The 26,608-nt window shown below is 46.2% G+C and overlaps 2 protein-coding genes across 3 annotated transcripts in view; both read left to right on the top strand.

The window, feature by feature from the left end:
* Positions 1–8,936, top strand: part of scfd1 (sec1 family domain containing 1) — a 181,024-nt gene extending 172,088 nt beyond the window's left edge. For both annotated transcript variants that reach the window (XM_039741264.1, XM_039741263.1), the window contains exons 23-25: positions 1,366–1,431; positions 6,502–6,570; positions 8,764–8,936. In XM_039741264.1, the coding sequence (XP_039597198.1) occupies positions 1,366–1,431; positions 6,502–6,570; positions 8,764–8,787 (159 nt within the window). In that variant the 3' untranslated portion in view covers positions 8,788–8,936. The remainder of the gene's footprint in view (positions 1–1,365; positions 1,432–6,501; positions 6,571–8,763) is intronic.
* Positions 8,937–15,171: 6,235 nt separating this feature from the next.
* opn6b (opsin 6, group member b) lies at positions 15,172–25,794 on the top strand. Its single transcript, XM_039742143.1, has 6 exons — positions 15,172–15,280; positions 15,594–15,799; positions 17,549–17,648; positions 18,012–18,116; positions 18,851–19,074; positions 24,558–25,794. Exons 1-6 carry the CDS (start codon positions 15,172–15,174, stop codon positions 24,963–24,965), a joined length of 1,152 nt encoding a protein of 383 aa, XP_039598077.1. The 3' UTR covers positions 24,966–25,794.
* Positions 25,795–26,608: the final 814 nt, after the last annotated feature.

The following is a 26,608-nucleotide window of genomic DNA, read 5'->3' on the forward strand; positions in this document are numbered from 1 at the left end:
ACGATGTTTAGCGTATCGTGTCACCGAGTTGGACTCTGAGCTGTCGGATTTTGAAGTAAGTGATCTGGAGATCGAAAACTGAAGTGAGGGGCCAGCATCAGCTTATCGTGGAGCTGAACATGTCTGTGTAGCTAATGCACCAAAGCCAACGTTCACCTGGGAGGACTGCCTCTTACAGTGACAAGAGGTACAAACCTGCATGTGGTAAAGTCATCCCTGATGGAGGATCACAGGAATCATGGGAAAAAGGGGTCCTTTCATCAGATTGGCTGGCTGAGCAACGTTTCAGCCGTGGAATGGCCAAATGGGGAGGCAGCTTGATCCAAATCTTATTATGTGATATCATCTACTGTTAAATTCTGCTCCGTACTTCTAAAATTTTTATTATTATGCTGTATTAAGGATTTGCTCTGTTCTGTGTATTGTATTGTATTGACCCCCTACTTTTGACACCCACTGCACGCCCAACCTACCTAGAAAGGGGTCTCTCTTTGAACTGCCTTTCCCAAGGTTTCTTCCATTTTTCCCTACAAGGTTTTTTTTGGGAGTTTTTCCTTGTCTTCTCAGAGAGTCGAGGCTGGGGGGCTGTCAAGAGGCAGGGTCTGTTAAAGCCCATTGCGGCACTTCCTGTGTGATTTTGGGCTACTATACAAAAATAAACTGTATTGTACAAACCAGATTGTGTCACACTGCGACTGCTAGTGCTGTCCATATTCCTGCTGATCGTTGAGCTGTCCCCGTGCTGCCACTGTCGCCAGAGACACCAAATGGGGGCTGACAACAGCCACTACGTGCGACAAAAGACCTCTTATAATGATTTATGTGTGAAACCATTGCTGTGCCAATCAGAAAACTGGAAAAAATATTCAGCCCTCAAAGAGTTAAGTCATCCAGTAGTTTGTTCACAGCATCCTAAACCATGGCAGCTGTTTATTGGAAGACCAGACAACTTCAGCTCAGAAGAACTGTCCATAATGTCATTATGAGTTGACATCAACGTGAATGGCACTTTACTAACTAACTGTCTTAATTCAGAGACCTAAAGCTCTAGTGAGAAGTGTCTGCAGTCTCTCCAAAACCAGCAGGTACCTCATCGTAAGGCACAAAGCTAACAATATTTTAACTTGCAGGCAAACTATTTGTAAGCATCCGCTCAGTGAAGTTACAGCAGGTTTGTCCACAGTAACTTTCAGAGATTGAAAGAGCAGCCCACTGGCTGCCTGCATTTGCCAGCTCACGTTTGTCAGTGTAATTGTTGTTCAGTGTGTCTGTTCAGTTTTTTCCCCATTGAAATTGTACTTTTTGCCTTTATATGTAATATAATAATATAATATGCATGTGTGTTTTTTATTTTTTTAATTTCAGGCAATTATATTTGTGGTTGGCGGAGGAAACTACATTGAATATCAAAATCTTGTGGACTATGTTAAGGTAATGTTTGGAAGTGTTTGATGTTCAACCAAATATTTGAAAATAGTTATTTTAAAGGACAAATAGCTGAAAGTACTCTGTGTCTTTACATTTGTGTGTGTGGCTGTGCTGTCTGTGTTTAATTATGTAAGGATGAAAATAAGATCCATTTTTAATAACAGGAAATATGAACTCATTCTTTTCGTCTTAATCCTTTTCAAAGCCCTTAATTCTAAAGAAGTCCAACATCAAACATTCAAAGAACATCCAAAGATTTATGTACTGTCAATAAAGGCGGTGGGCTGGCCAGGTCCTGTCTAGGAGGAAGCCCTCATAGGGCCCTGTAATGTGTTTGGAGGAGACCAAAGAAACCTTTTAATGCTGGTTGCTGGTCTGCACCTCTGTATTGTGACTTAAGCAAATAAAAGCATCATATACTCTGACATCTGGACAAAGAACATTACCAGTGTGGGGTCCTATGACATACGCTAGATGAGTTCTTTGTGCTTCTTCAACACTCACACTCAAGTGGGGTGTGCTGGATACATTTATGGACTCCTCCGCACCTCACTGACTGCAAAGTCTGGGCTGCCAGGGGACAACCTGAGAGCTAGCAGTACACATAGTGATTATGGTGGTTTGAGGTTACAGTTGTGGCCAAAACTTTCCATCCACCTCAGCTATAGACATTCACACTCCTTATTTCCCATCTCCACATGTGTCATGTTGCCATACATTCCCTGTGTTGAGGCAATTAGGGTATCTACTTTATTCCCCTGATGTGTAAAGTCATATTAGTAGCTTGGTGACAGATTTATTTCACCGTTAGTATTTGTTGGCATGGCCTTTTAACTGCTTACCTTGAATCAGAGTCTAAGGGTCGCCTTCCATAAGTTTCTCAAAGCACGGGGTGGGGCATAAAGATCTCCCACATTTCTATGGAGAACTGTGCAGGCTTCAGTGGCGGTAGAGGGCTGAGGTTAGGTGGTCTCATTCAGTAGGTTAGGCTCTACCATTTTCAGTACCCATCAAGAGTTGGACCGGTGAACATCGGGGCTTTGTTGTCTAAGTGTATTATGAGAACAACCGTTCTGTGCTAGTGACGCAGAGAGAGTGCCATACACGCTTTGCGCTCGGTTGAAATGCACCTGTACCAGATCAGAAAACAATTTGGGTATGGATTTCTAATCTTCGGACAACAGGGTCCACAGTGAAAAGAAAATCACATGGCAGACCAAGGACAGAACGTGTGTCGTTTCAACAGGACGGGGCCACAGCTCACACGGCACGACGTTCACTCGGAGTGTTGAGGGAAATGTTTCCTGGGAATTTGATCTCTTTAGGGTGAGACGTGGGGTGGCCGGCACGGTCAGCAGATTTAAGCCCATGTGATTTTTTCTTTCGGGGATACCTAAAGGAAAGGTTTTTATACATCGTCCTCGGTCTGTTGAAGATTTGAAAGAAAGGATTAATCAATCAACATTTATTTATATTGCACATATTCATACAAAAAAATGTAGCTTTACAAAATGAATAGAAAAATAGAAGACACAATAAAAAATAAACATAAGTCAACATTAATTAACTTAGAATAAGAGTAAGGTCAGATGGCCAGGGTGGACTGAAAAAACAAAAAAGAAAATTCCAAAAGCTGGAGAAAAAAAATAATAATAAAAATAATAGGATCAGACATGAAATCGACGCCATTCAGCCTGAGATGACCTGGAGAGTGACGGGGAACTCCAGGAATGTCTTCAGCAATGTATTGCCAACGACGGCCGCCATTTGTCTGATATGATTTTTAAAACCCATTAAAGCAAAACCTTTTTTTTATGTACTTTTCAGAAATATATACCATTTGTTTTAGATAGCTTGGTTCATTTTTTATGCCCCTTCAAAATGTGGGAGATCTTTATGCCCCACCCTGTACATGGCAGGAATTTTTGTCCATTCTTACTGACAGATCTGGTGTGAAGCCCTTTTCGGAATGGACTGGCTTTACACAAGAAGGTGCGGTAAAGTAATTATCAATGGAGGACCTCTTTAATTTTAGGCTCAAATGACAGAATTTTACTGACATGTCGATTCGCACGGTACTTGTTTCACCTGGGCGTTTTTTATGGACTTTTTATAGAATCTTCCAGAATCTTCACTGAGACATGAACATGCCATCCATAAAGATACGTTTTCTGAACAAATCCCTGATCCCTGAGACCCAGCTTGAACAACAGCAGACAATAAGAAACCATCCTTGAAAAAAATCTCCAATTGCTTGTGTCGCCTAAAGTTTGTGGAAAATCCTCTCACTCATCACACAAGGGACGAGCCTTCAAACAAGACTGAGTGTTTGAAGACTTGATTCGTATCTTGAGGGGTGAATTTAGAAAAAAATCAGTCTGGTATGGTGTGGACCATTTAGTACTCCCGTGTAAATTCAACTTTAGTAATACCACATGAAATCAGACAGTGGAAGATTTTACAATACAATAAAAATGATTGTACTGTCTAATACTACAACATACTAGCTGTGTAAGCCCACCTGGGCTCCTATAAACTTGAAATCGTCAGACAAAAAATTAAAATGCAAACATGTCATATAACTGAGAGGAACAACTCTGGGCAAGGGATGAGGATCTGTCTCTGATGTTGTGCCACTGGCCCAGCTAAGTAGGCACTCATGATATTATTTTCATTGTCCCCACAAGCTTTACATTCTTAAAAAACTTCACGGTAAATGACATTCCATATAAAAACCTTGTCACAATCTTTAATCAGCTTGCCCTGAATTGAGGATTCTTCTACTTTTACTTTGACACTTTGCATTTCTGTCGCTGTGGAGAATGCCACCTATAACTGTCCATGCCCAAAAACTAGTTCTGGCAAATAAATTCCAACGCGATCCAATGTTTGACCTTGTTACTTATTAATAGTCATTGCAAAGGCTGGGTTTACGGGAAACTGTCACCGTTTCAATCTGAAAGGCAATCCAGTTTCAGATGGGCATAAATCGATTTGAGGAATCAACACTATATCACCTTCAGCTGATCGAGTAAGAACTTCCACTTGAAATACATTTTGCTTCAAATCTGTAACAACCAAGCGAGTTCCATTACACAGTCCATGCTTTATATTTAGGTTTCAATGGAGCATGATAATACATCCTGCTTTCAACGTAAGACTGTGATTTGGCATTCCAGACAGTGTAATGCTGTTGAAAGTTGTATCTTTCCTAGTCATCATCACTTAGATAAGTAACATACTCACCATCAATGATGCCAATTACTTGATTGTTAAGTTGTTCAATGACATTATTTTTTGGACACAGAATGGCTCGCTTGGCAAAGGACTGTGCCATGTCCTTAGAGATTCTGTCTCCAAGTATTTCATTAACAGTGGAACCATGGCATATCATGGATTCTGGCACTTCAGTCAATCAATCTCATTGCTTCTTTATTGGCAGCTAAGCAAGTTTCTCTCTTCCTCAGAGGTTTCGTTTTGCCGATGTGCTTGTCTCACTTGTGTATTAGCAGCTAAGCGAGTTTCTCTTTCCTCGGTAGTTTCATTTTGCCGACATGCTCGCCTCACTTGTCTGTCAGCGGCTAAGGGAGTTTCTCTCTTCCTCAGAGGTTTTGTATTTTCTGACGTGCTCACCTCGCTTGTGTATTAGAGGCTAAGCGAGTTTCTCTTTCCTCTGCGGTTTCACTTTGGCAACAGTCGCTTTCTTTCAGCTTCATGCTGTAGCCTCGCACTTCTTTTTCTTCCGACTCTTTAACTGGGGGGCGCCTTGGCAAGATTTAAATTTAATCGAGCCACCCAGGCCGGACACACAGACCCACACACTTCCATGCATAGGCGTTTATATGTATGATATTTATTATAAATAAATGCAGAGTAAATTGACCAGGAAATTGAATCAAAAGCACAGCTTCACAAATATTTCATTTGAAACTAAACATGTTGGGTCAAATGAAGTAAACAAGTTGCATAGACAGACAGATTGGTGCAGGGGTGGCTCAATGTCTCTGTCTGTGTCGACCTTTACACACCTAGGGGTGTGTGCTTGCTTGTGTGTTCATCTTTCTCATCATCATCATCATCATCAAGCACGTACACTGTTAGGGCAAACAAGCTGTCCGCTATCCGGGCTTATAAATTTCTTTGTGTGTGTGTGTGAGAGCGAGACTCCTTAAAACTCAACTACAAGAAGACCGACGAGCCTCTTAGGCTGCAAGGCCTGTTCTTGTTAAGATTGTTCTCACACTGCAAAACATGAAGTCTAAGCAAGTAAAACGTACTTATATCATGGCGTTAAATCTTGTTTTCCTTATTGTAACAATTATTGCCTTATCTAAAAATGTGTATGTCTGATTATTTGGCTTACTTTAAGAAATCTTGTCAAGCAATTTTGCTGCTAAATAAAATCAAAACAGCTCCCATTTAACGTTTTCTCTGTCTACTTTTTGCATATGCATTTTTTGCAGTTCATGTTCGGATGAATGTTTTGGCCCTCGAGACCTCATCTGCCTTTACATCTCCGTGTATTTTTCTGCTTCTCTTCTATCCTCATACCCGTCACCTCCATCACAGTTCTTAATTTCCTCAGTCAAGGTTGGCACATCCACTTGACCATTCATGTCAGTAGTCCACATACATCTGTACAAGCATGGACCAGGGTGCCAGGGAAAAGGAGGACATAAAAAAATACAAACCATGTGGAGTAAAGAACTTACAGTGGTGATAAGGCACCTTCTCCAGATGCCAGTTTGGGGCAGTATGCCCTATAGGTCTGCCAAACACCCTGAAAGCGTAGACGGTAGGGGTTTTGGCACACATAAGAGATTTGAAGTGCACCCCCAGGATGGTGCAGGGCAACTGGCCCACTGGTAAGACTGAGGGAGTAAATGAGTGCCCATCACTCAATGCCAAAGTGGAACCTTTAGAAGTCGGAGTGGGAATTTAAATTCTGCATCATTGCTCTCATCGTCAGGGTTATGAATGCTTAGCAGAGCGCGCATGCCACACACACACGAGGGACTGAACAAAGACACCATCGCCCGTTCATTAAAGCATCTTTTGTGTGTCTCTTCACAGGGGAAGCCGGGTAAACACGTGCTGTATGGCTGCAGTGAGCTTTTTAACGCCTCCCAGTTTCTTAAACAGGTAATTATGCACAAGTGTCACTAGTTGAGGTAATGAATTTGCTCGTCATTTACTGCTCTGAATGAGATCATGTTTAAGAGCCGCAGGTGTCTTTTGGGAGTTTTTCATAAAAGGCACATCTCATGATAAGCTGCTTACTACTGTAAGTTACTACTGTAGGGCAGACTATACTCAGGATGAACCAGAATCACCTATCACGTCTCCTATGTCGGCTAAGCCGCCTGGAAGCTTTTCAAATGTAGCAGGTCTTCAATCAGGCCAAGGATTCTCATGTGCTTGGTCAGCCTGGGGGACTAAAATCAGGACATATGGTTTCTAGTGTCAGCTTTTCTCTCTCCTGTTCACAGCCCTTTCATTACATCTGTTTATTTAGCTATAGCCTTTATCTTAATCAAGTTGAAATCACAAATGCATAAGCAGAATTGTTTCCATATGGACTGAAGGCCTCAAGCTTGTCAGCTTCATAGGAGTAGTTACTTAGTGTGTCTGTCATGAGGACTGAGCTGGCAACCCTTCAGCCTCTAAGGGGCCACAGCATCCTAATAATTAATTTAGTTGGACATTCAAATAAAAACACAGTTGAGAGGCTATCGCTGTCCACAGCTGCCTCAGTCTGGCCTCCATTTGAGAAGCTTATCATAGTTTATAGCTTGCCTGGTCTTCTCACCATTTCAGGACCTATCACAGTCCATGGCCATCCAAAATGAAGGGTCAATTACAGTCCATGGCCATCCAGCCTTCCCAGCAAATGAAGGACCAATCACAGCCCATAGCCTTTCAGCCCACCAAGTAGTTGAAGGGGCTATCATAGTCTTATATTACTCAGAGGCTGTCACAGTACACAACAGACCAGTTTCCCTTCATTTAAGGAGCTATTACAGTTTATGGTGTTCCAGTTCAGCCATCAGATCAGGACCTGTCGTGGTCCATGCCTGCATATTACAGGCTCTGGGTGAGCGGCTATCATAATCCATGGCTATTCCAGTCTGGCTTCGGTTTTAAAAAGCTATCATAGTTCACAGCCCACCCAGTTTGGACTCCATTTGAGGACCTATCACAGTTCATGGCCATCCAGCTCACCCATCATTTGAGGGGCTGTTACAGTCGATGGCTATCTGGCCCATAAACCGGGTGAGGAGCTGTCACAGTCTATGACTGCTCAGTCCAACTTCCAGTTGAGATGTTATCACAGTCCATGACCACTTAGTCCAAACCCTGGTTGAGGAGCTACCACAGTCCACAGATAGCCCAGTTTTGCCCCCAGAGTCCTTAGCTGCACAGTCTAGCCAACAGTTGAGAGGTTATCACAGTCCACAGCTGCCTCTGTCTGGCCTCCATCTGAGAACCTGTTACCGTTTACAGCCCACCTAGTCTTGCTTCATTGTGAGGACCTGTCACAGTTTGTGGCCATCCAACCCCCCATCCATCTAATGAGGGGTGGTTACAGGCCATGGAGCTCCAATCCACCAAACAGTTGAGGGTTTATCAAAGTCTCAAGACTGCTCAGTCCAACATCAAGTTGAGAGGCAATCACAGTCCATGGCAGCCTAGGCCAGAATCTGGTTGAGAGTCAATCAGAGTACATAACAGCCCAGTCTGCCCTCCATTTGAGGAGCTGTGACTGTCCATAGCCTCCCAGTCCAGCCACCAGCTGAAGAGACTATTGCACTCCACAGTCACCAGTTTATGGATTATTACAGACCACAGCCAACCAGGTAGCCGACAAGTTCAAGAACTATTGCAATCCATGGCTGCCCAAGCTGACCTCCAGCTGAGGGGTCCGTCTCTGGCCTGCGGATGCCTAATTTGATGAGACTCGTCTTCAGTTGACAGCATGTTACAGTCAGTTTCTCAGGTGGGTGTTCTGCCTCATGCCAGCGGGTGCCCCACTCTGATCTCCACTTGAGGTCTGACCGCTGACTCACGGCCACTTGGCTGATCTCCAGTCCTGGAGCCGTCACAGTCCGACTCTTCTTAAGGACAGTTTCATTCCGTTTGCACTTATTTCCGTACAGGTGTGTAAATCCCAAGGTTATAGCACCATTGTGTGTGCCCTGCTTTACATGTGCGCTGCAGTCTTGCCCGCGTGCAGGCCAGCATTCACATTACAGACACGGCCAGTCAGAGGAGAGGGTTGATCTTGGGGGTTCCATACCATGAATTAATTTATTTTATTTTATTTTTGTTTCTTAGTTGTCTCAGCTGGGTCAGAAGTAAAGTCTGTTGGTGAGCCGTCGTATGCAGGCATTTCCTGTGTCTTTCCTATGATGTCTCCGTCATAAATTCCACTTGTGTAATATTTTTTATTGTATTAAAAACTGCATTTTGGAGTAAAAGTAAAAAAGTAATAAAGCATGCTAACTTTATGCAGACTGTGATGTTCATTATTGCCTTTCAATTCATTTTATGTTGTCAATGTTCTTTCCCTAATTACCAATTCCTTATAGTTATGGTGGTGTGGAGGTGGAGACTTTTGGGGACCTTAAGGTGTACAGACGGGCAGATCTGAAGGGGGCGTTAGTCCATCACAGGGCACACTCACAGTTACATCCACATCAGTCACAATCACCAGCAATGTCCTCCCTAAGGTGTACATATTAGGTGTGCTTTCTAGTAGCGCACAAGGAATGGAGTCAAGAAATCCACAAAACGCCAACACCCTGCCAAGGTTTTCAAAAAAGGGTGGGTGGCAAAATGGGCCATTGGCAAATCCTTTGAAAACTGGCATTAAACCAATAAGTTGTGCCACTTCCTCGGCTCAGCCTTTCATGCACAGTGTGAGAATCTGTAGGTGGGCGGAGCCACGTATACCACCAGTGCTCCAATTTGTGAACTAGCAGGCAGGTGACTGTTCATAGGGGGCGGAGCCAAACACGCTGGGGTCGCATAAAAGGAGCTGCGCTAAACCGCGAGGTTGGAAAACGATGAGATGACATCAGATAAGTTGTGGACGCTTCACAGTTTATCAGGTTAGGCCATCTTCACTTAGACAGAGGGTGGGCTTTCTCCAAGGCTAACTGTGGTCCTCACCCCAAGAGACCAAATTAAAGGTCCTTTCATGAGCCAGTAATGTCTGCTGGTGTCTGTGTGTCAGTCCTTCCTCCTCCACACCTTGGTGTACTGAGTGAAAAAAAAAAGGCAGTCCGTTCAACAAATGTATGAAATAAAATCATCAAAAAATCGAAACATAATTCATTTCTCATTTGTCAGACCACCAAAACCAGTGGCATCAGACTGGACAACAGCAGGTCCTTGTCCACTTTAAATAGTCTGAGTTTACAAAGGAGAAATCCGCACTGATTGCATTCGGAGTATTTATGTGTTTTGTGTATTTTGTTATTATCTTGGATAGAGTTGCGTGTGTTCTGTTCTGTGTGTTGTATTGTGTTGTAGTGTATTGTATTGACCCCCTTGTCTTTTTGACACCCACTGCACGCCCACCCTACCTGCAAAGGGGTCTCTCTTTGAATTGCCTTTCCCAAGGTTTCTTCCATTTTTTCCCTACAAGGGTTCTTTGGGGAATTTTTCCTTGTCTTCTTTGAGAGTCGAGAGGCAGGGCCATTGGTGCAATTCTCGAGTGATTGTGGGCTATACAATAATGAATGGTATTGTATTCTAATTGTATTGATGGCTCCTCAGAAGTTCTATTCAGCCACTATTTCTAACTTCTCCCCAGGATTTTGAGAGGTCTGCCTCGTAACTTCTGTAAGAGACAATCTTAGAAAACGAATGTTTTAAGTTAAACTCATACACGTGTTTGCTTAATTTGAAGAGAATCTCATTGTCTTTCATAGCCATAGACAATGGTGTAGCCTTTTACGCCCTGTGAGTTAATAAGACAGAGAAGTTTCTTGCTATAATTTAAGATACAGTGTGTTCATTGAGTCAGCTGTCGGTTTTCATACTGGTCCCAGTGCTAGCAGTCACTGAAAGACTCATTTACAGATTAGAAATGGGATAAGCGTACAGTTTTCTGACTGTTTTTAAATGATTCAGACACGTTTAGAAGTGATTTTGTAACAATTAGAAACGAAACAGAACTTTTTTTTTTTTTTTGCTATATCAATTTTCTCTTTTTTTGTGTGAACTGTTTTACTTTAAATTTTTACTAAAGCTTTTAAAACGAAGATCTTTTGTGTGTGGAATCATTTCGAGACGTCAGGCGTTTGCTGAATCCCATGTTTGGGTAAACGCAGCTACAACATCAAATATCACTTCTTTAGCCTTTTTGACATTCAGAGTTTGTCCGGACTACGTTTAAAAAAGCAGCTTTAAACTGAAACAACCTCCATCACACTAGCCTTTCCACATTGTTTTCCGTGTGTATCTTCATCAGCACTAAAATTCTTGGCTTGTGTAGAGGCCTGCTGACTTGACCTCAACAATACAATACAATACAATACAATACAATACAATGTATTGTTGTGTAGCCCAAAATCACACAAGGAGGGCCGCAATGGGCTTTAACAGGCCCGCCTCTTGACGGCCCCCCAGCCTCGACTCTCTAAGAAGACAAGGAACAACTCCCAAAAAAAAAATGGAAGAAACCTCAGGAAAGGCATTTCAAAGAGAGACCCCCTTTCCAGGTAGGGTGGGCGTGCAGTGGGCATCAAAACAAAGGGGGTCAACACAACACAACACACAGAGCAGAACAAATCCTCAAAACAGCATAAAAATCAACATTTTAGAAGTACGGAGCAAGGCCTCCAGTCCATAGAGTGCTGTGCCCCTCGGCACACAATGCGGTTTTTGGACGCCCTTCTGAGGACGAGAATCAGCGCCTCCAAATCTCCAGAAAAGAGTGACGTGAGCCCAGCAGGTAAAGGGGGACCAGTCGCCGAAGTGGAGGAGCTCAAATACCTCAGGGGTCCTGCTCACGAGTGAGAGAGGCGATGATCTTGAGACTGAGCGACAAGTCTTTGATGGACGCCATACCAGGACAGAAGGCGGTGTGTCCCTTCCCTGGCTCAGCCGTGTTCTTTGTTTGTTTTTCCAAGTATTATTTTTCATGTCATGTTATGAAGTCTGTTTTTGTTTTGTTCACATGGTATTAGGAGTTTCCTGTGTTTATTAATGATGTCCTGTTCTCTTACTAATATACAGTATGTGGCAGCTCCATGTGTTCTCTGCCCTGTCCCCTTTATGTGGAGCCTAAGGAGGCAGGGCCACCTGATTATACACCTGAGCCACTGGCCCCCAGCAGGTATTTTGACTGCCGTTTTCAGTTGTGACTCCTGATTTTTGATTTTGGGATCCTCTCTTTGTTGGACTTCCTGGGTTTGAGCCCTGCTGTGTTTTTACGGTTCTATTTTTGATGTGCGGCCTTCTGACTTTTTTTTGATTATCATCTCAAGTGATTTATTATGTTCTGCTTTATCCGTCGCCTTCCTCACGTTCTTTATCATTCTGCTTTTCTTTCTTCCTTGTTGAAGACCACTTGCTTACAGCTGCGATTCTTACTCTGACATCCCGGCTCTTCGTAATTTGTCGCCATCACTCCCTTCTCTTCTCTTTCTCATTCAAGAGAGAAATAAACGAAAGGCCACAGGCCGCCTTACTGATGACGGATTTGTATTTGAGCTCCACGTTCGGCTTTAATGCGGCAAGGAAAGGAAGATTAACTCGGTGGATCTCAGCACGGCTAATCTCTGCCCCATCTTTGTAATCCCGTTGAGAGGATTGCGCCGCCGTCCCGTCTTGAGATGCCGAACGTCGTGTTACACAACCTGATCTCATCGTCTCTGTCTTAGTCCATTAATGTAATTAGTCGCTCCTCCTTTGTTTTATACAGCGTCCGTGTAATCCCACAGGGTTTACTGGTTCTCTCTGTGTTTCTAACATACGGTGCTGTGAAAAAGTGTTTGCCCCCTTCCTGATGTCCTCTTTGTTTGCAAATTTCAGACCTCAAGACAAGAAAAGGAGACCTGAGTGAACAAGCAGTGCAGTTTCTAAATCAGATCCTTTTTATTCAAGGCACAAAGTAATCCATACATGTGAAAAAGTAAATGCCCCTGTAGCTTTAATCCCGCGTTGCAGCCCCTTTATTTAGCCTCAGTAATCACAGCTAAACGCTTCCTCTAATCGCGTCTCAGCCCGTCCCGTCGCCAGTCCTTCTTTACTCACATTGAGCCTCGCGGTGAGTCGGCCGACGTCAGCGGCTCATTTCAGGTTCTGTGTCGGGTTCAAGTGAGGACTTTGACTCGGCTGCTTTAGAAATTCTGAGCCCTTCACTTGTAGGCCTTCTTTTTGTGTCGTGTTTGATTGCAGCACCGTCGACAGCGATTACCAATGCTGTGGAGTCAATTTCAGCCTTTAATTCAGACACATTGGTAGGTCTGGGAGTGTGACCTGCTTGTCACAGCGTCTCAGTTTGGTTCAAGTCAGAACTTTGACTGGGCCACTCGGTTCTCAATTTGCTTTTTTGGCTGCTGGTCTGCCGCGTAACCCAAGTGCGCCTCGGCTTCGGGTCACAGACAGATGACCGGCCTTTGTCCTGAAGAGTATCGTGTCCAAGTGCACAGCTCCTGCTCCCTTCAATAGTGACTCGTCTTTCAAGGCATCCATGCCAGCACTGCGAAGCTTAGTTGTAGGTCTGATGTTCTTCTTGCCAAACACATGACTTAGTGGCCCTGCGTCGTCCATGGAGCTCTACTTTTGACACGTCTCTTGTTATTCCCAAAGGCTTGGAGATCATCCCGCTGTTTCTGCCTCGCTCCTCTCCCATTTCTCCTCCATCTCTCTCTTATTGTGGCGTCATCACCTCTGACCTGAGCTGAGCTGAGGCTACGGAGGCCTGCAGTTCTTTGGATGTTCTTCTGGGACCCTCAGTGACTTCCTGAATGAGTTGTCACTGTGCCTTGGGTTGTGATCACATTTTGGAAGAGTGGTGTCTCTTCATTGGTTCATCAATCTTAAGCCTGAAAGCTGTTCTGCTACACAATGGCAACGTTTATCCTTCAGAACCTGTTGGCTATGCAGCACACATGAAAGAAACGTATGAGAATATGGAAGTGTCGCCGAAGCCCGTCCAGTACAACAAGCACAACTTTAATATCTGTGGAGATCTTCAAGTCGTTGCTCTGTTACTAGGACTGCAGCTCGGCTACACAAAGTACTGTTGTTTCATCTGTGAATGGGACAGCCGTGCCAAAGAGGCGCACTATTCTCGACAGAACTGGCCACTCCGTAAAACGTTAGTTCCAGGACAGAAAGATGAGGCATATGAATCGCTGGTCGATATTTTTGCCCCCTCTTCACATAAAACTGGGACTCTTGAAGAATTTCGTGAAAGCACTGAACAAGGAAGGTGAAGGTTTTCGTTATTTAAGACAGAGCCCCAAACTCCATTCAGCTGGTAGACAAACTTCTCAAAGCATACAAGACAATGAAGTGCAACACGCCACTCGAGGTTCACACTTGGACTTCTTCTCCACCAATCTCGGTGCTGTCAGTGACAAACACGGTGAAAGGTTTCACCAGGACATTGCTACAATGGAGAGACGATACCAGGGCAACTGTAATCTGTCAATGCTTGCGGACTACTGTTGGACACTGCAACGTGACGCACCAGACATTGAATACAAAAGAAAATCAGGAGCAAAACACTTTTAATTCTGTTCAACTTAATAGCTTATGTGAAACATAAACGGGACTAAATACGGTATCGTCAGTAAACATATAAACGTCCATTTCTCAGAGTTCCTACGTGATGCAGTAAAACCAAAACTATCTTGTGCATGCCCGGTAGGTATCACAATCAGCAAAAACTTTTCAGGAAGCAAGAATCTTCAAACAAATTGTTGGGCAGAGATTTATCATCATATTATTTATCATTCATGTTGTTATTTAGTTTTTTCCTTACATAGCCGTGTGTTCTTCTGATTTGCGTCGTGTTTGAGGGCCGCGCTGCGTGGAGATTTTGCACTTTGATTGACCTGCTGGACCCTCCATACACACGCGGGCCACCAGCGGACTCCAAACATCTCCAGAGCCGGTAGAACCTTTGCCAAATTTCAAGTGTCGTCGTGTGGGTCGGAATGCTGCTGTCGATGGACTGAGGTTTTTATTTTTCACACACTTCCTAAACTCCCGTTTTTTGGTTTATTGTTCTGAGTTGTTGCTTGATGAGGGAAGAAATGAATTTAACAATCTGGGCACAAGGCTGCTATATGAGCAAATATGAGAAAAGTCATGGAGTCTGAATCCTCTCGGATGGCACCCTATTTCAGGTTAAAGCACATTAGGCTTTACTGTCTCCGGTTGTTGGCTATAAATGTTTACTGACTGCTGAATTTCACTCTGCGTTTGCTTTGTAAATCGGCCGGTGTTTTTAAAAATGCCGATCGTTACCTGGCCGCAGCTCCTCGCTGTTCTTTAAGGTCTCCTCTCCCTTTACTTTTGATTCTCTTCAGCGCCTGTTGATGTAGGTTAAGTGCTCGGCTCTCGAGCCTCTCAGGATTATCCACACGCCCGCCCATCCGCATTAACGGGCTCAGACTGAGAGGGCTCATCGTGGCCGGGGGGCTCACCCTCATCCCATCCGGGACAAAACGAGGTGCGTGAAAGGACGCGAGCCCACGCGCCGACCAGCAGAGCGACACGATGGACAAGGTGCTGATGGACAGCTCCGCTCAGCGGCTGCACAACGGCTCAGTGTCGGTGGTCTCCGAGCGCGGGGAGACCGCGATCGGCGTTTACCTGCTCATTCTGGGTGAGTGCGGGGCGCTGCGGGGCCGCTTCGGTCCAACTTGGTGCTCCTCCGTAGACAACGGAAGGGCGACGAGCAGCTCGACAAGCGCCATCGCTATTTAAAAGCACGGGAGCGCTTGGGGACCTTTCGTGAGGAGGGACATGCATGTGCGTGTTAATACAAGGCACTCGGTGCGAAATTGAAGTCCGTGTTTACTGCTTCTCTTATAATGACCCCCTGCTAAGTGCGACCATCTTAACCAGCGACACATGCGCTGGGTCCCGTTATTTACAAGTGTCCGTTTGTGATCAATTGTCGCTTTCTTCCTTTGCAGGCTGCCTCTCCTGGGCTGGAAACAGCGTGGTCATCGTCCTTCTCTTCAGACAAAGACACACGCTTGAACCTCACGACTACCTGACCTTCAACTTGGCCATCTCCGACATCAGCATCTCCGTGTTCGGCTACTCCAGGGGGATACTGGAGGTGTTCAATGTCCTGAGGGACAATGGCTACCTTATCACGGCCATCTGGACCTGCCAGGTGACTGCACTTCTTTCTTTCTTTCTTTCTTTCTTTCTTTCTTTTTTAGGGTGTGTAAAAATCTGTGCCCTTGATGCGCGTTTATTCTTTGAGTAGCCTGGTGGCGCAACATACTGCACAGTCACTACGGTCGTCACCACATCGCCTGAACGCGCTGCGCGTGCCCGAATGTATTTTCAGGAGATTTTGTTAATTTTACGTCTCCATGATAGAATGTGCACCGAAAGGACGTCAAGATGGAACAGTGAAGGCGCCCCGGCTTTGGTGTGGGCCTCGCTTGTCTTCGACGTTTGTGTGGAAGGGCGGCCGCTCAACGCCGGGGTGAAGTGAAAAGCAATGAGGGAGTGAAAGGGTTAATCTAGTAGTTTATTCATTCATCTTGAAGGGTCTCGTTTGAATTCGAGGCCCCCGTGTATTATATAGTGCCTTTCACATTATCTGTCTATCTGAGTATTATATCGTGCCTTTCACATGGTCAATCAATCAATCTATCTATCTATAATATGAATGCAGTGTATTATATAGTGCCTTTCACATTATCTATCTATCTGAGTGTTATATAGTGCCTTTCACATTAGCTATTCGTCTATCTATTGACTAACAGTATCGTCAGTTGTATTGTGGCATCATATCAGGAGTCACGTGCTTCGTGTTTAAGGCGCTATATCACACAAGCATTGACTCATTTGATTTGCATTATTATTACAGCACCTTTTTTTCCGTAAAGTGCCTTATTTTAAAGGCGCTATATAAAAGATAACCCTTTGACTCACCAGAATATGCCTCTTTATATTTGACTCACATTATTATTGTCATTTTATCTGTAACGCTATTTTTTACGTAAAGTGCTCCATGTTTAAGGCGCTATATAGTTAACAAACACTGCCGGACTGATTGGAGTCCACCTCTGTATAATTGACTCATCTGATTATTTTCACTTTTATTGTCTATTTTATTACAGGGATATTTTTTACGTCCCATGTACTGAAGGCGCTATATAAAACATAATTGGCGCCTGCCTGTGTAATGTTGTCACTTTTCTTGTAAAGTGCTTTATGATAAAGGCGCTATATAAATCAAACACGGGTTGCCTGAGTGGTCTCTGTTTCTGTCTAATCGAGTAATCAGAGTCGCCTGCCTTAGTGTGCCTTTCATTGTGTCACCTTCTGTTAAAGGTGTCATGTAAACTAAAGCCCGCCTATCTAATTGTCGTCTAATTGTCCAATAAATTCCACTTTTTTCCTCTGTCCATTGTGTAATGAGTGATGTGCGCTCGTTTGCCGCCTCATTATTTTTGTCACTTTAATTGATTTTCATGCGGGGTGTTTAAAGGCGCTATATAAAACAAAGACCGATTCGGAGTCTGTCGCTTTACAACTGATTACTGATTGTTACTTTTTTGTCACTTTTATTGTAGCGCCCTCTTTCAACTCAAGTACCTGGTATTAAAGGCGCTATATTCAACCAACACCGGTTGACTAATTCAATTGCCCCCTTATTTGTCGGGGTGGGGGTGCACTTTCTCACCTATGAAGTGCACTTCTTTCCCTGTCCACTGCGCTCCTATTGGTTGAGTGCCCACTTTATGCCCACCGGCGCTTAACCGGCTGGTCCTCGGTGCCAGTCCCTGCCCGCCGACTGCCTCTTAATGTTTTTTTTCCTTTTTCTTGGCATTCGCTCGCATTTTTCCATTCCACGTGGTGCCCTTGCGCGCCCTTCACTCTGATCTCTCAATGTCCCCTCTGACAGGTGGACGGATTCTTAATCCTGCTCTTTGGACTCCTCAGCATCAACACTTTGACAGCCATCAGCGTCATCCGATACATCAAAGGATGCCAGCCTCACCAAGGTATGCCAGCTGTGCCTTGCCAAGCCGCCTGCCTGCCTGCCAACGCTGTTTTCTCATTTCAGGTGTTGACAGGACAATCGGAGAGGCGCTGAAAGTGACACCGCGGCAGGGGATGCATGGCTTCAGTCCTGGGGGACCCCCCTTCTAAAGGAGAAAAGGCAGAATGCAAGACGCAGGCTCCCATCATGTGCTGCCCCTCACGGAGACTGGCCGTCTGAAATCACAAAGCCTCCATGTCCTGGTGTCGCGCCCTTTGTCCCTAAACTCTCTCTGTATATATATATATGTGTGTGTGTGTTTATACAGATGTGCTGTCATGTCCTAAATATTCTTTTCCTCTTTCTGGTCCCTCTTTTCTTTCAGCCTATAAAGTGGACTCGCGCAGCGTGGTCCTGATTTTAGGGCTGCTCTGGCTGACGGCTCTTTTCTGGGCAGGAGCGCCGCTTGTTGGATGGGGCAGCTACACAGGTGAGGGCAGCGGGCCGGAGGACGGGGGCGTGGAGCGAGTCTGCGTGACGTCACCGCCTACGTATTCTCACCGAGTTCGGGTTTTACGCGACTTTTGGAAACGCTTTGATGGTTTCCAGTAGATCTGCAGCTCATCTGCCGCGTTTGTTTTGGTGGTCCCGCGGTGATGGGACAGTGCAAAGCGGTCTCGACTGGTGACGGCCATTTCGCCTCAATGCATCGAATTGATTGATCCGAACTGCCCGTATTAGTGAATCGACACTTTTGATTCTTTTCTAAGGACAGTTTAAACTTTGGTTCCTTTTTGTTCGGGGGTCCCTCTGATCGCATCACAAGAATATAATTGAATAATCTGTACGTTCCTTTCATATACAGCATGTACATATGTGTCTAATTCTTATTATTGCTCCTTATCTATCAATATATGAATAATTCAATATAATTCATTACATACGTAATCCATCCACCATTGCCCTGTTTGCGTACACATTTCGGATGCGCAATTTCAATAAGACGTGAAGGCGAATGCGCGGCTCCTGCTGATTTGTCTTCTCGGGTAGAGCAGAGGCAGAGGTGCCAGGCCAGAACATGCAGCGGGGGACACTTCAGACCGACGTCACCTTTCATAAATGTCACCTGTACAGTGGCCGTGTGTCCAGCTCCTCCATGTCGGTCATTGTCCCTTTCTCGTTAACACGTCTGCATTTTGATCTCTTCTTGTTTTTCCATCGCAGGCCGCAAGTACGGGACTTGTGAGATCGACTGGACGAAGGCGACCTTCTCCCGGGCCTACAGGTCCTACGTGGTTGGCATCTTTTTCTTCAACTTCTTCCTTCCCGTCTCCATTATGGTCTTCTCGTATGTGTCCATCATCCGAACTGTCCGCTCGAGCCACAAGTCGAGCCGGGGAGGTGAGGTGACGGAGCGTCAGCGGAGGATCGAGCACAACCTCACACGGGTAAGCGTGGCGGACGATCAGAATAAAAAGGGGGCTTTTTGGGGCGGCCCCTCTGATGTCCGGTGGGAAACATCCTACTAGGGCTGTTAGGAGAGCCCCATGGTGCACGTGCTGATACCACAAAACGTTCAGAAATGAAGCTCAAGTGCTGCTGGAGGTGCCCTTGGACATTTGGTCAGACGCCACCATGTGGTCTTCACCAGTCCACATAATGATAACGTGGCATGACAGTCTCAGTCCTGCTTAATCCAGGGGGGGTGGAGCCTTCCCAGTAGCACGTAGTGCAAGGCAGGAACGCACCTTGGCTAGAACGTCCATCCCGTTTGGTGTCACCTGGAAGTCCAGCCAGCTTGTCTTTTATGTCTCTGTCATTTTATATAACACAGAAGCAGGAGTGAGGAGGACATCGGGTAAGACGGCTTGATGCCACTCTGTATCTGAATACGATATTAGAGAGAGCGGTGACGTGCGGCCTGCTGGTCAGACATACAAGTTAGAATTCCACACGTCACAGTACTCCGCTATACTCCACCGTCCTAACGCAGTGAGCCGATCGGCAGTGCTGACCCCTAGTGGCCAAGGCATTAACTTATAAACTATGGGGCCTCCTACTGGCCAAAGTCTCGGCTGTAAACTACTGATCTGCTGTTTTCTTTTCATTAAAATGACGTTCTGAATTGGACTGCATTCTTGAGAGCGGTGACACATTGAACGTCATTTGGACATGCAGAAGAATCGTACTGTACTCTGCACGCGTGACAATATTATGCTAACTATGCGGTACTCCGCTAGACTACGTGATTTTATACTCATCATGTAAAGAGCACTACGTGTGTCTTCTCGTTTGGCAGTGTCGCCCCCGAGTGGCCAAAGCTTTAAATTACAAACCAGCGACCATCAGGAAGACCTAAGCGTGTTTTCTTACTGGGGCCCTCTAGTGGCCAAGACGCTGAACTGTCACCTACTGAGTGAAGTTTGATTGGACTATTAAATGACATCACGTTACGTTACGTTACGTTACGTTACGTACGCCGCTGCTCCAGCCTTGTTTATCGCAGGTCAGTGCTTCGTGTTCTCTTGTGTTCCTCTTTGTCTTTTTGAAAGTCTGACCACTCGTTTTTGTTTGTTTTTTTTTTTTGCCCCCAATTCTAAATGTGACACCAGTTTTGTGACCAGAGTTTCATTTTTTTGGCAGGGCAGTATTCACCTCCATGTTGTCTATTTACTGTATATTGTGACCCGTCTTGCCATCCCGTTGTCACAAAGACTGCACATTGTTAGGGGACGCGTCTTCAAAGGTCACGATGTGACAGGTTAACGAGTGGCCATTTGTGGCAGTTCCAAGTTTCCAGATTCTATGCTTCTAAAATAACATCAATAATAATAATAATAATACGTTGTGTTTATATAGCGCCTTTCCGTGCTCATCTATGTTCTCATAGCCTTTCCCTGGTTTGCCTGGTGTTTCCTGCTTCACCTCCTGTGATGTGCCCTTTGACTCGTATTCATGTCGAGTTACGCAGGACATCAAGCTGTTTGGGACCCCCCAATTTTAGGTGTTTTCAGGCCTGCTGTTTGAGCAGGAAGCGACCCCCTTATGACAAAATGTGAACCCATACAGTAGGTGTCTTCAGAAAAACAACCAGAAGGCCGTTCACCTTGACAGACCCCCTAAAGAAATATGAGGGGTCAAAGTTACACAAAATGTAGACAAACTGGAGATTGGTAACGTCGGCATGTGGAGTGTCACTGTATGCTGTTTCGAGGTGGCTGATCACCACTGTGATCGTATTTTAGAGATTTGATTTCTTTCCGGTGGTCCTCGCCCTCCATGTGTGGCATGTGGGGTGTCGTTTCAGACCACTTCAAGGTCAGAGATATGAATCGGAGGTTATTTTCAATTTTTGATCCTTCACTAACCCCCCATAGACCTCCATCAGAGGGTGAAGAATGAAACATTTCAATTACAATTGAGAATATTTGGACTTTTGTGTTTTGGCGTTTGGTTTGTGAATCTCTCCTGACGTCTCTCGATTTAGGAGTTCGTCTCGTGTCCTTACCTTTGCTCAGTTGTACCACATTGTAGCAGCGCTCCATACATTTCCTAAAACTCCCAGCAGCCCTGGTGGTCTTCCACCATTGGGCAGCATCAGGGTGGCTGGGACTGCTGGGAATTTAAAAAGAGCCAAAAAGACGATGGGAGGATTGCGATCGTTGGTGTGTGTTGTGTGTATTTCTTTCTATGCATCACTCACTCTCGGATCGCAGCTACAGCCACCCTGGGGTGACAGTTGTAGGTGGCACACGGGATGGACGGGCATCCCAGCAGGGAGTTTGCGAAGGACAGGACAACCCGAATGGACCGAAAGGCATCCCGGCCAAGATAGGGAAGGAGGTTTCCCTAATAGAGGGATGGACATCCCAGCCAGAGGAGATGAAGATGGTTCCTTACCCAGTTGGGCAGCCCCAGGAAATTGGAAAGGCGTCCCGACTGGACATGTTTTGTGGGAATCCCCTGGCCAGGAAGAAAGAGAAGGACAGGGAAGAACTGTTGCTGGGCATTGCTTACTCCCCCAGGATGCTAGGTGGCAGCAGCCCTGGGAGCTGGTTCCCAGTTGGAAACCAGTAGGGCATGCTGGGAAATGTATAGGGTGGTCCAGATCTAATTATGCAATTTTCATTACACATTAAGTTTATTACATAGAAAATCACCCGAAAATTCCCGGACCATCGAGAAGTGTACGAACTAACGACAAGAAGAATCGTCTTCACGCTGAACTGGAATCGTCCCCACGTCAATCAAAGTCGTCCAGACGATCTGGATCTGCATAATTAGATCTGGACCACCCTGTAGCTCAGCAGCGCAGCCCTGCTGGGGTCCGTGGGTGCCGCAAGGGGGCGCTGCAGGCAGATGTGCTCTCTGCTATCTGGGACTTCCGTGTGACCCTGACGTGCCTCCAACGGGCATCAGCCCTGGCACCGGAAGTACTCCAGGGTCATCGATAAAAGGGGCCGCACTCCCTAATAAAGGCGAGTCGGAAAGGCAACACTCGACTGGAGGAGGTGGACAGACAGACAGACAGACAGACAGAGGAGAGGAGAGGAGAGGTGAACGTGCGCTTTCGGAGGAATTGTGTAATAAACACTCCTTTATTTGAACCCGGGACTGCATTTGTGTCTCCCTGTCGAGTTTGGTCACACCGTTTCATTCAGGACGGACGTGCTTGTCCCGCGCCTGCTTGTTCGTGCGATTTCGTCTTCCCAACGTCTCCGATTCTTTACCCGGCGCCCCGTTAAAGACACTCAGGAGACGTTCACGTGGCGCCCCAGCTGGAGCGGACTGAGTCTCCGACTGAATGTGGCGTACGTGTGGATGGTTTATCGTCCAGCGCCGAGTGTTTCGTTCGGTTTCTTCTGTGCTGTGTTTGTAAATTATTATCGCTGTCAGGGAGCGGACGCGCTGGTTGTTTCATTTTCTTTTCGGTCTCTTCCTTATTTGCCTAATCTGTACTTTATTATCCACATTATATCATTTTTATTGATCAGTGTGTGCGCATGTCGGGTCAAGGCCGGCCGGGTGTCTTCCTCGGGTAAATCTTCGGACAACTTTATTTAAAACCTTAATTCACAATATACCACAATACCCAGCAACACTCACGTATCATCATATATGCTAACATCCAGGAAATTAAAAGAATGCACGCAGACATATAAATGACCGACCGCTCTGTTTCCAGCCGTGTGACACAAATGGCCGCGTGTTGGTGAACAGACTTATTACGCTGCCGGTCAAAATTCGCGTCACATATCGCATGTCCAACGGGGAAAAATCTAAAGTGGCCTCGCGAAGTCCAACGTTTTCCTAAAAGCGAAAGCGGAGCTTCACCGGGTGGTCGTTCCAGCGGGGGTGCAGCTTCAGCACAAGCAGGCAGACACAGGCAGGGCCGATTTGATTTGATGATATAATAAATAAAGGCAAAACATTCGTACGAAATAAATACTCGTAACAATCCGCTCTTTGTGCTTATCCGAGTACCGTATTCTTCTTCGGCTCCACCCCGACATGACGGGGTAAGGCAGAACGTTCAAAGTGGACCTAAAGCCGAGCCAGAACTCGCTCACGTTCACGTTCTTCACTTGAAATGCGTTACGTTAAGTTCGCCGTTCTTAGAGAAGTGAGTTTTGTTCAATGACGGCGCCTCTCACGTTCAGGCACAACACCGCAAAGCTGCGCTTCCTCGCACTTAAATACGACGGACTGTACCCGGATGGCTGAAAGTTCTTGTTTAAATGAGCTGCCGAAAGAAGAATCGAAAATACGATCTCACGTAGAAAACGATAAGTTGTAATTCCGATTTTGAATAAATTCTCTAAATTACGGTGAATTAGGATTACAAATAGTGAAGGAAAGGAACAACATTTAGAACGAACTGTCGACTCCCCAAGATGATCATCTGAATTCGGAAGGTGAAGTGAAGACGCCAAGATGGACAGACGTCGACTATTCTCGTCAATCTCTGCTTTGAATGGAAGTGAGGATTCTGGGAAAAAAGAGGCGCGCGCGCTACGTCCGCAAATGCGGTTTGGTGGTCGGCTTTCAGTTCTTACCGACGATAAGGATGTGGAGATTTCACAAATTAAAGGAGTCAAAACTCCGGACATTTTCAACATTTTATAAACTCCTCCCAGACATTCCACGCGCGTTAAAAATGAAGACACGTCCGGGAAAATGAGGAGTGTCGGCAGCCCCAGAAGTGCAGCTCAGACCGAAGTCAGGAAGGTCGTCTTTACTCCGAGAGTCGTTAGATTTGATCGACGTCCCATTAAACTCTGGGACAGGCTAGCAAGACGGCAGCTAAAGAAACGAGATTCACGGACACGATCCCCCCAAAGACCCCCAAAGACTGAAAAAAAGTTCAGGAGCAGCACATCCTGTATGTCACCCACATCCACTTAGCAGGCACAAAAATATGAGTGGGGGACCTTGGTGTCTGGGATTTTTGGATTGACGTTTGTGCTGACAGGAGCACAGGTGGGCTCACTCGAGGACGTGTTCGTGCAGCGCCTGTAATCGACATCGATCAAGAATGGAGTGACGGTGTCTCTCGGTTATGAACTACGAGATGCCCAAGGGGACTCGAGACGGGCTCAGGGCATCACAGACAGGAGTGGCGTCACCGGACTTCCAGAAGATCTGCTTCTCTTTTACGGGTTGAATGGGAGATGCAGCCAGTAACTGCGTCCCCCCAGTCGCCATTCGCGTTATTCTGACGTCACTAGAGCCCAGAAGGTGCCCCCTCGGCGCGTCTCTCCGACTGCCTGTCACACAAATACAGAAATTCTAGTGAGGTCAGCAACTGTAATGTGACTAGAAGGGTCTAAACTGTTAAACAGCTGGCACAGCAGTAAGGCGCTATATAAGACACAGATTTCCGAATGGCAGATCTCACTTGATTCACCCCCGACTCCTCTTTGTCTTCCAGGTGTCCTTTGTCATCTGCGTCGCCTTTCTCTTGGCCTGGTCACCTTATGCCGTCATTTCCATGTGGTCCGCCTGTGGACTTCAGGTGCCCCCACTCACCAGTGTCGTGGCCAGCCTGTTCGCCAAGACGGCCAGCTTCTACAACCCCTTCATCTACATGGGCATGAGCTCCAAATTCAGGAACGACCTGCGCAAGCTCATCCATTGTGTGGGCCGGAAAAGCCAGCGAGGGGCACTGCCGCCTGCCATCCACCTGATCTATAGCACAGCAGAAGAGCCCCAGCCAGCCCGTGACATGCCACCTGCCGGGGTCCACAATGGTGTGGACCCTTCAGAGAAGGGCAGGAGGCCATCAAGGACCACTAGCTTGGTCATCCAGCATCGTGCCAGCCAATCGGGCCGCCTCTGATCCACCGGGCTGGACCAAGTGAAGGTGGGCCATCATTGGGGTCCCTGACAACGAGGAGTCTGTAAAGTGAAGCAAACAGGATGGAAATTTCAAACTTTTTTTCATTTTGTGAACAACTTCTTTCCAGTGTTTCTCTTCGGGTGCTTTTACGTTTGGTTTGTGTTTTGGGGGTTTGCACGTTGCAGCGTGTTCTCTAAATGTAAAGTGTCAAGTGTCGATGATTTGGGTATAAAGTGCCGAGCCTTCATCCACCTTCTCATCTCACATTTGGGAGTAACGAATGGCGCTGAGAGATAAGCAAAGGGCACAAAGCAGAACTCCACCCACTAGGGGGTGCCAGTCATCGGTGGCACCAAGCCGGTCATCCACTTCTGTGCTCACCTTACACAATGCTGAAGCCAGCTTCGGCCGCAGCAGGGTCCATCCTGTAGGGGGCGCCAGACTGTGCGTGTGTTATCTGTTTATGGGGTCCCTGTTGTCACGGGGGGGGGCAGAGTCCAGGGATTCTGTGAGTTAAGTAAATCCCAGGGTGATTTTAGGCCACAGCACTGAGAGCCAGTGTGGGTCAGCAGGGTGTGAAGCCCACCTCAGCAGCCACGGCACAGAACTGATCTCGGAGCCCACCATCTGTCTGTCCGTCCGTTAATCCAGCTTCTGACCAGCTAAGACCACCTGAAGATCACGGTGGTGGAGGAGGAATGGGGGTGACCTCAGAGGTGGGCCGAATGCCACTCCGCCAACGGGCACAATCACTGGACCCGCCTGTCTTTGGGATGGGAAATCAGAGCAGCTGAGGATTTCATCAAAGTGACCTTCTGCGACCAGTTTGGTGTTCCTCAAGTTGAAGTTACGTTTTCACTTCACTTTCACAAAATTGTGTTCTCAAGTTAATTCGCTTTCATTAAATGTGAAAAAAAACTTCTTGTCTGCACTGGCACTTTACATTGTAGTCTATGGGGCACGGTGGGGGGGGCATAAAAACGTAGCAAATCCGTCCCTTTATAAGCCAAGACGGTCATCGAGTTCTGATCCGCACCTTGTGAGGTCACACGTATTGGTTTAAAGAAGACAGAAACCCCAATATTAGGAGCGAGTGACACTTTTACTTGAGGCTGAACCTAAAATTAGCTGTGAACCCCCCAGTCTCACCGAGATGGCACAGGTGGTGAACCAGCTGAGGGTAGGGAAGGGATCTGTGGTATCTGGGGTGGGTGAACTTCTCCAGGCTGGTGGTCAGACTGTCCTCCTGGCATTGCAAGCAACCTTTGCTTCCATTTGGGAGACTGGCATCATCCCAACTGACTGGAAAACAGGACTCGTCATCTCTATCTGGAAAGGGAAGGGTGATTGCCTGGATTGGGGGGACTACAGGGGGATAACACGGCTCTCGGTGCCAGGTAAGGTCCTTGCTAGGGTCGTCCTCAATAGGATCCGTGATCACCTGCTCACCTAGCAGGACCGGAGCAGTCGGGTTTTACACCTAAGATGTCTACCATCGACCACATCCTGGCACTGAGGGTTCTCATGGAGCGTAAACGTGAATATCAGTAGAGTTTCTTTGCAGCCTTTGTCGATTTTCGTAAAGCGTTCGACTCGGTTGATCGAGATGCCCTGTGGGACATCATGAGGGTTCGCGGGATCCC

Source organism: Polypterus senegalus, chromosome 18 (assembly GCF_016835505.1).
Source record: "Polypterus senegalus isolate Bchr_013 chromosome 18, ASM1683550v1, whole genome shotgun sequence".
NCBI lineage: Eukaryota > Metazoa > Chordata > Cladistia > Polypteriformes > Polypteridae > Polypterus > Polypterus senegalus.

Bases quoted from the DNA above. Each gene is read 5' to 3' on its own strand.
- opn6b (XM_039742143.1), top strand. From the start codon at position 15,172: ATGGACAAGGTGCTGATGGACAGCTCCGCTCAGCGGCTGCACAACGGC. The intron at 15,281-15,593 runs GTGAGTGCGGGG...CTTCCTTTGCAG, and splicing joins CGTTTACCTGCTCATTCTGG to GCTGCCTCTCCTGGGCTGGA. The intron at 19,075-24,557 runs GTAAGCGTGGCG...TTTGTCTTCCAG, and splicing joins TCGAGCACAACCTCACACGG to GTGTCCTTTGTCATCTGCGT.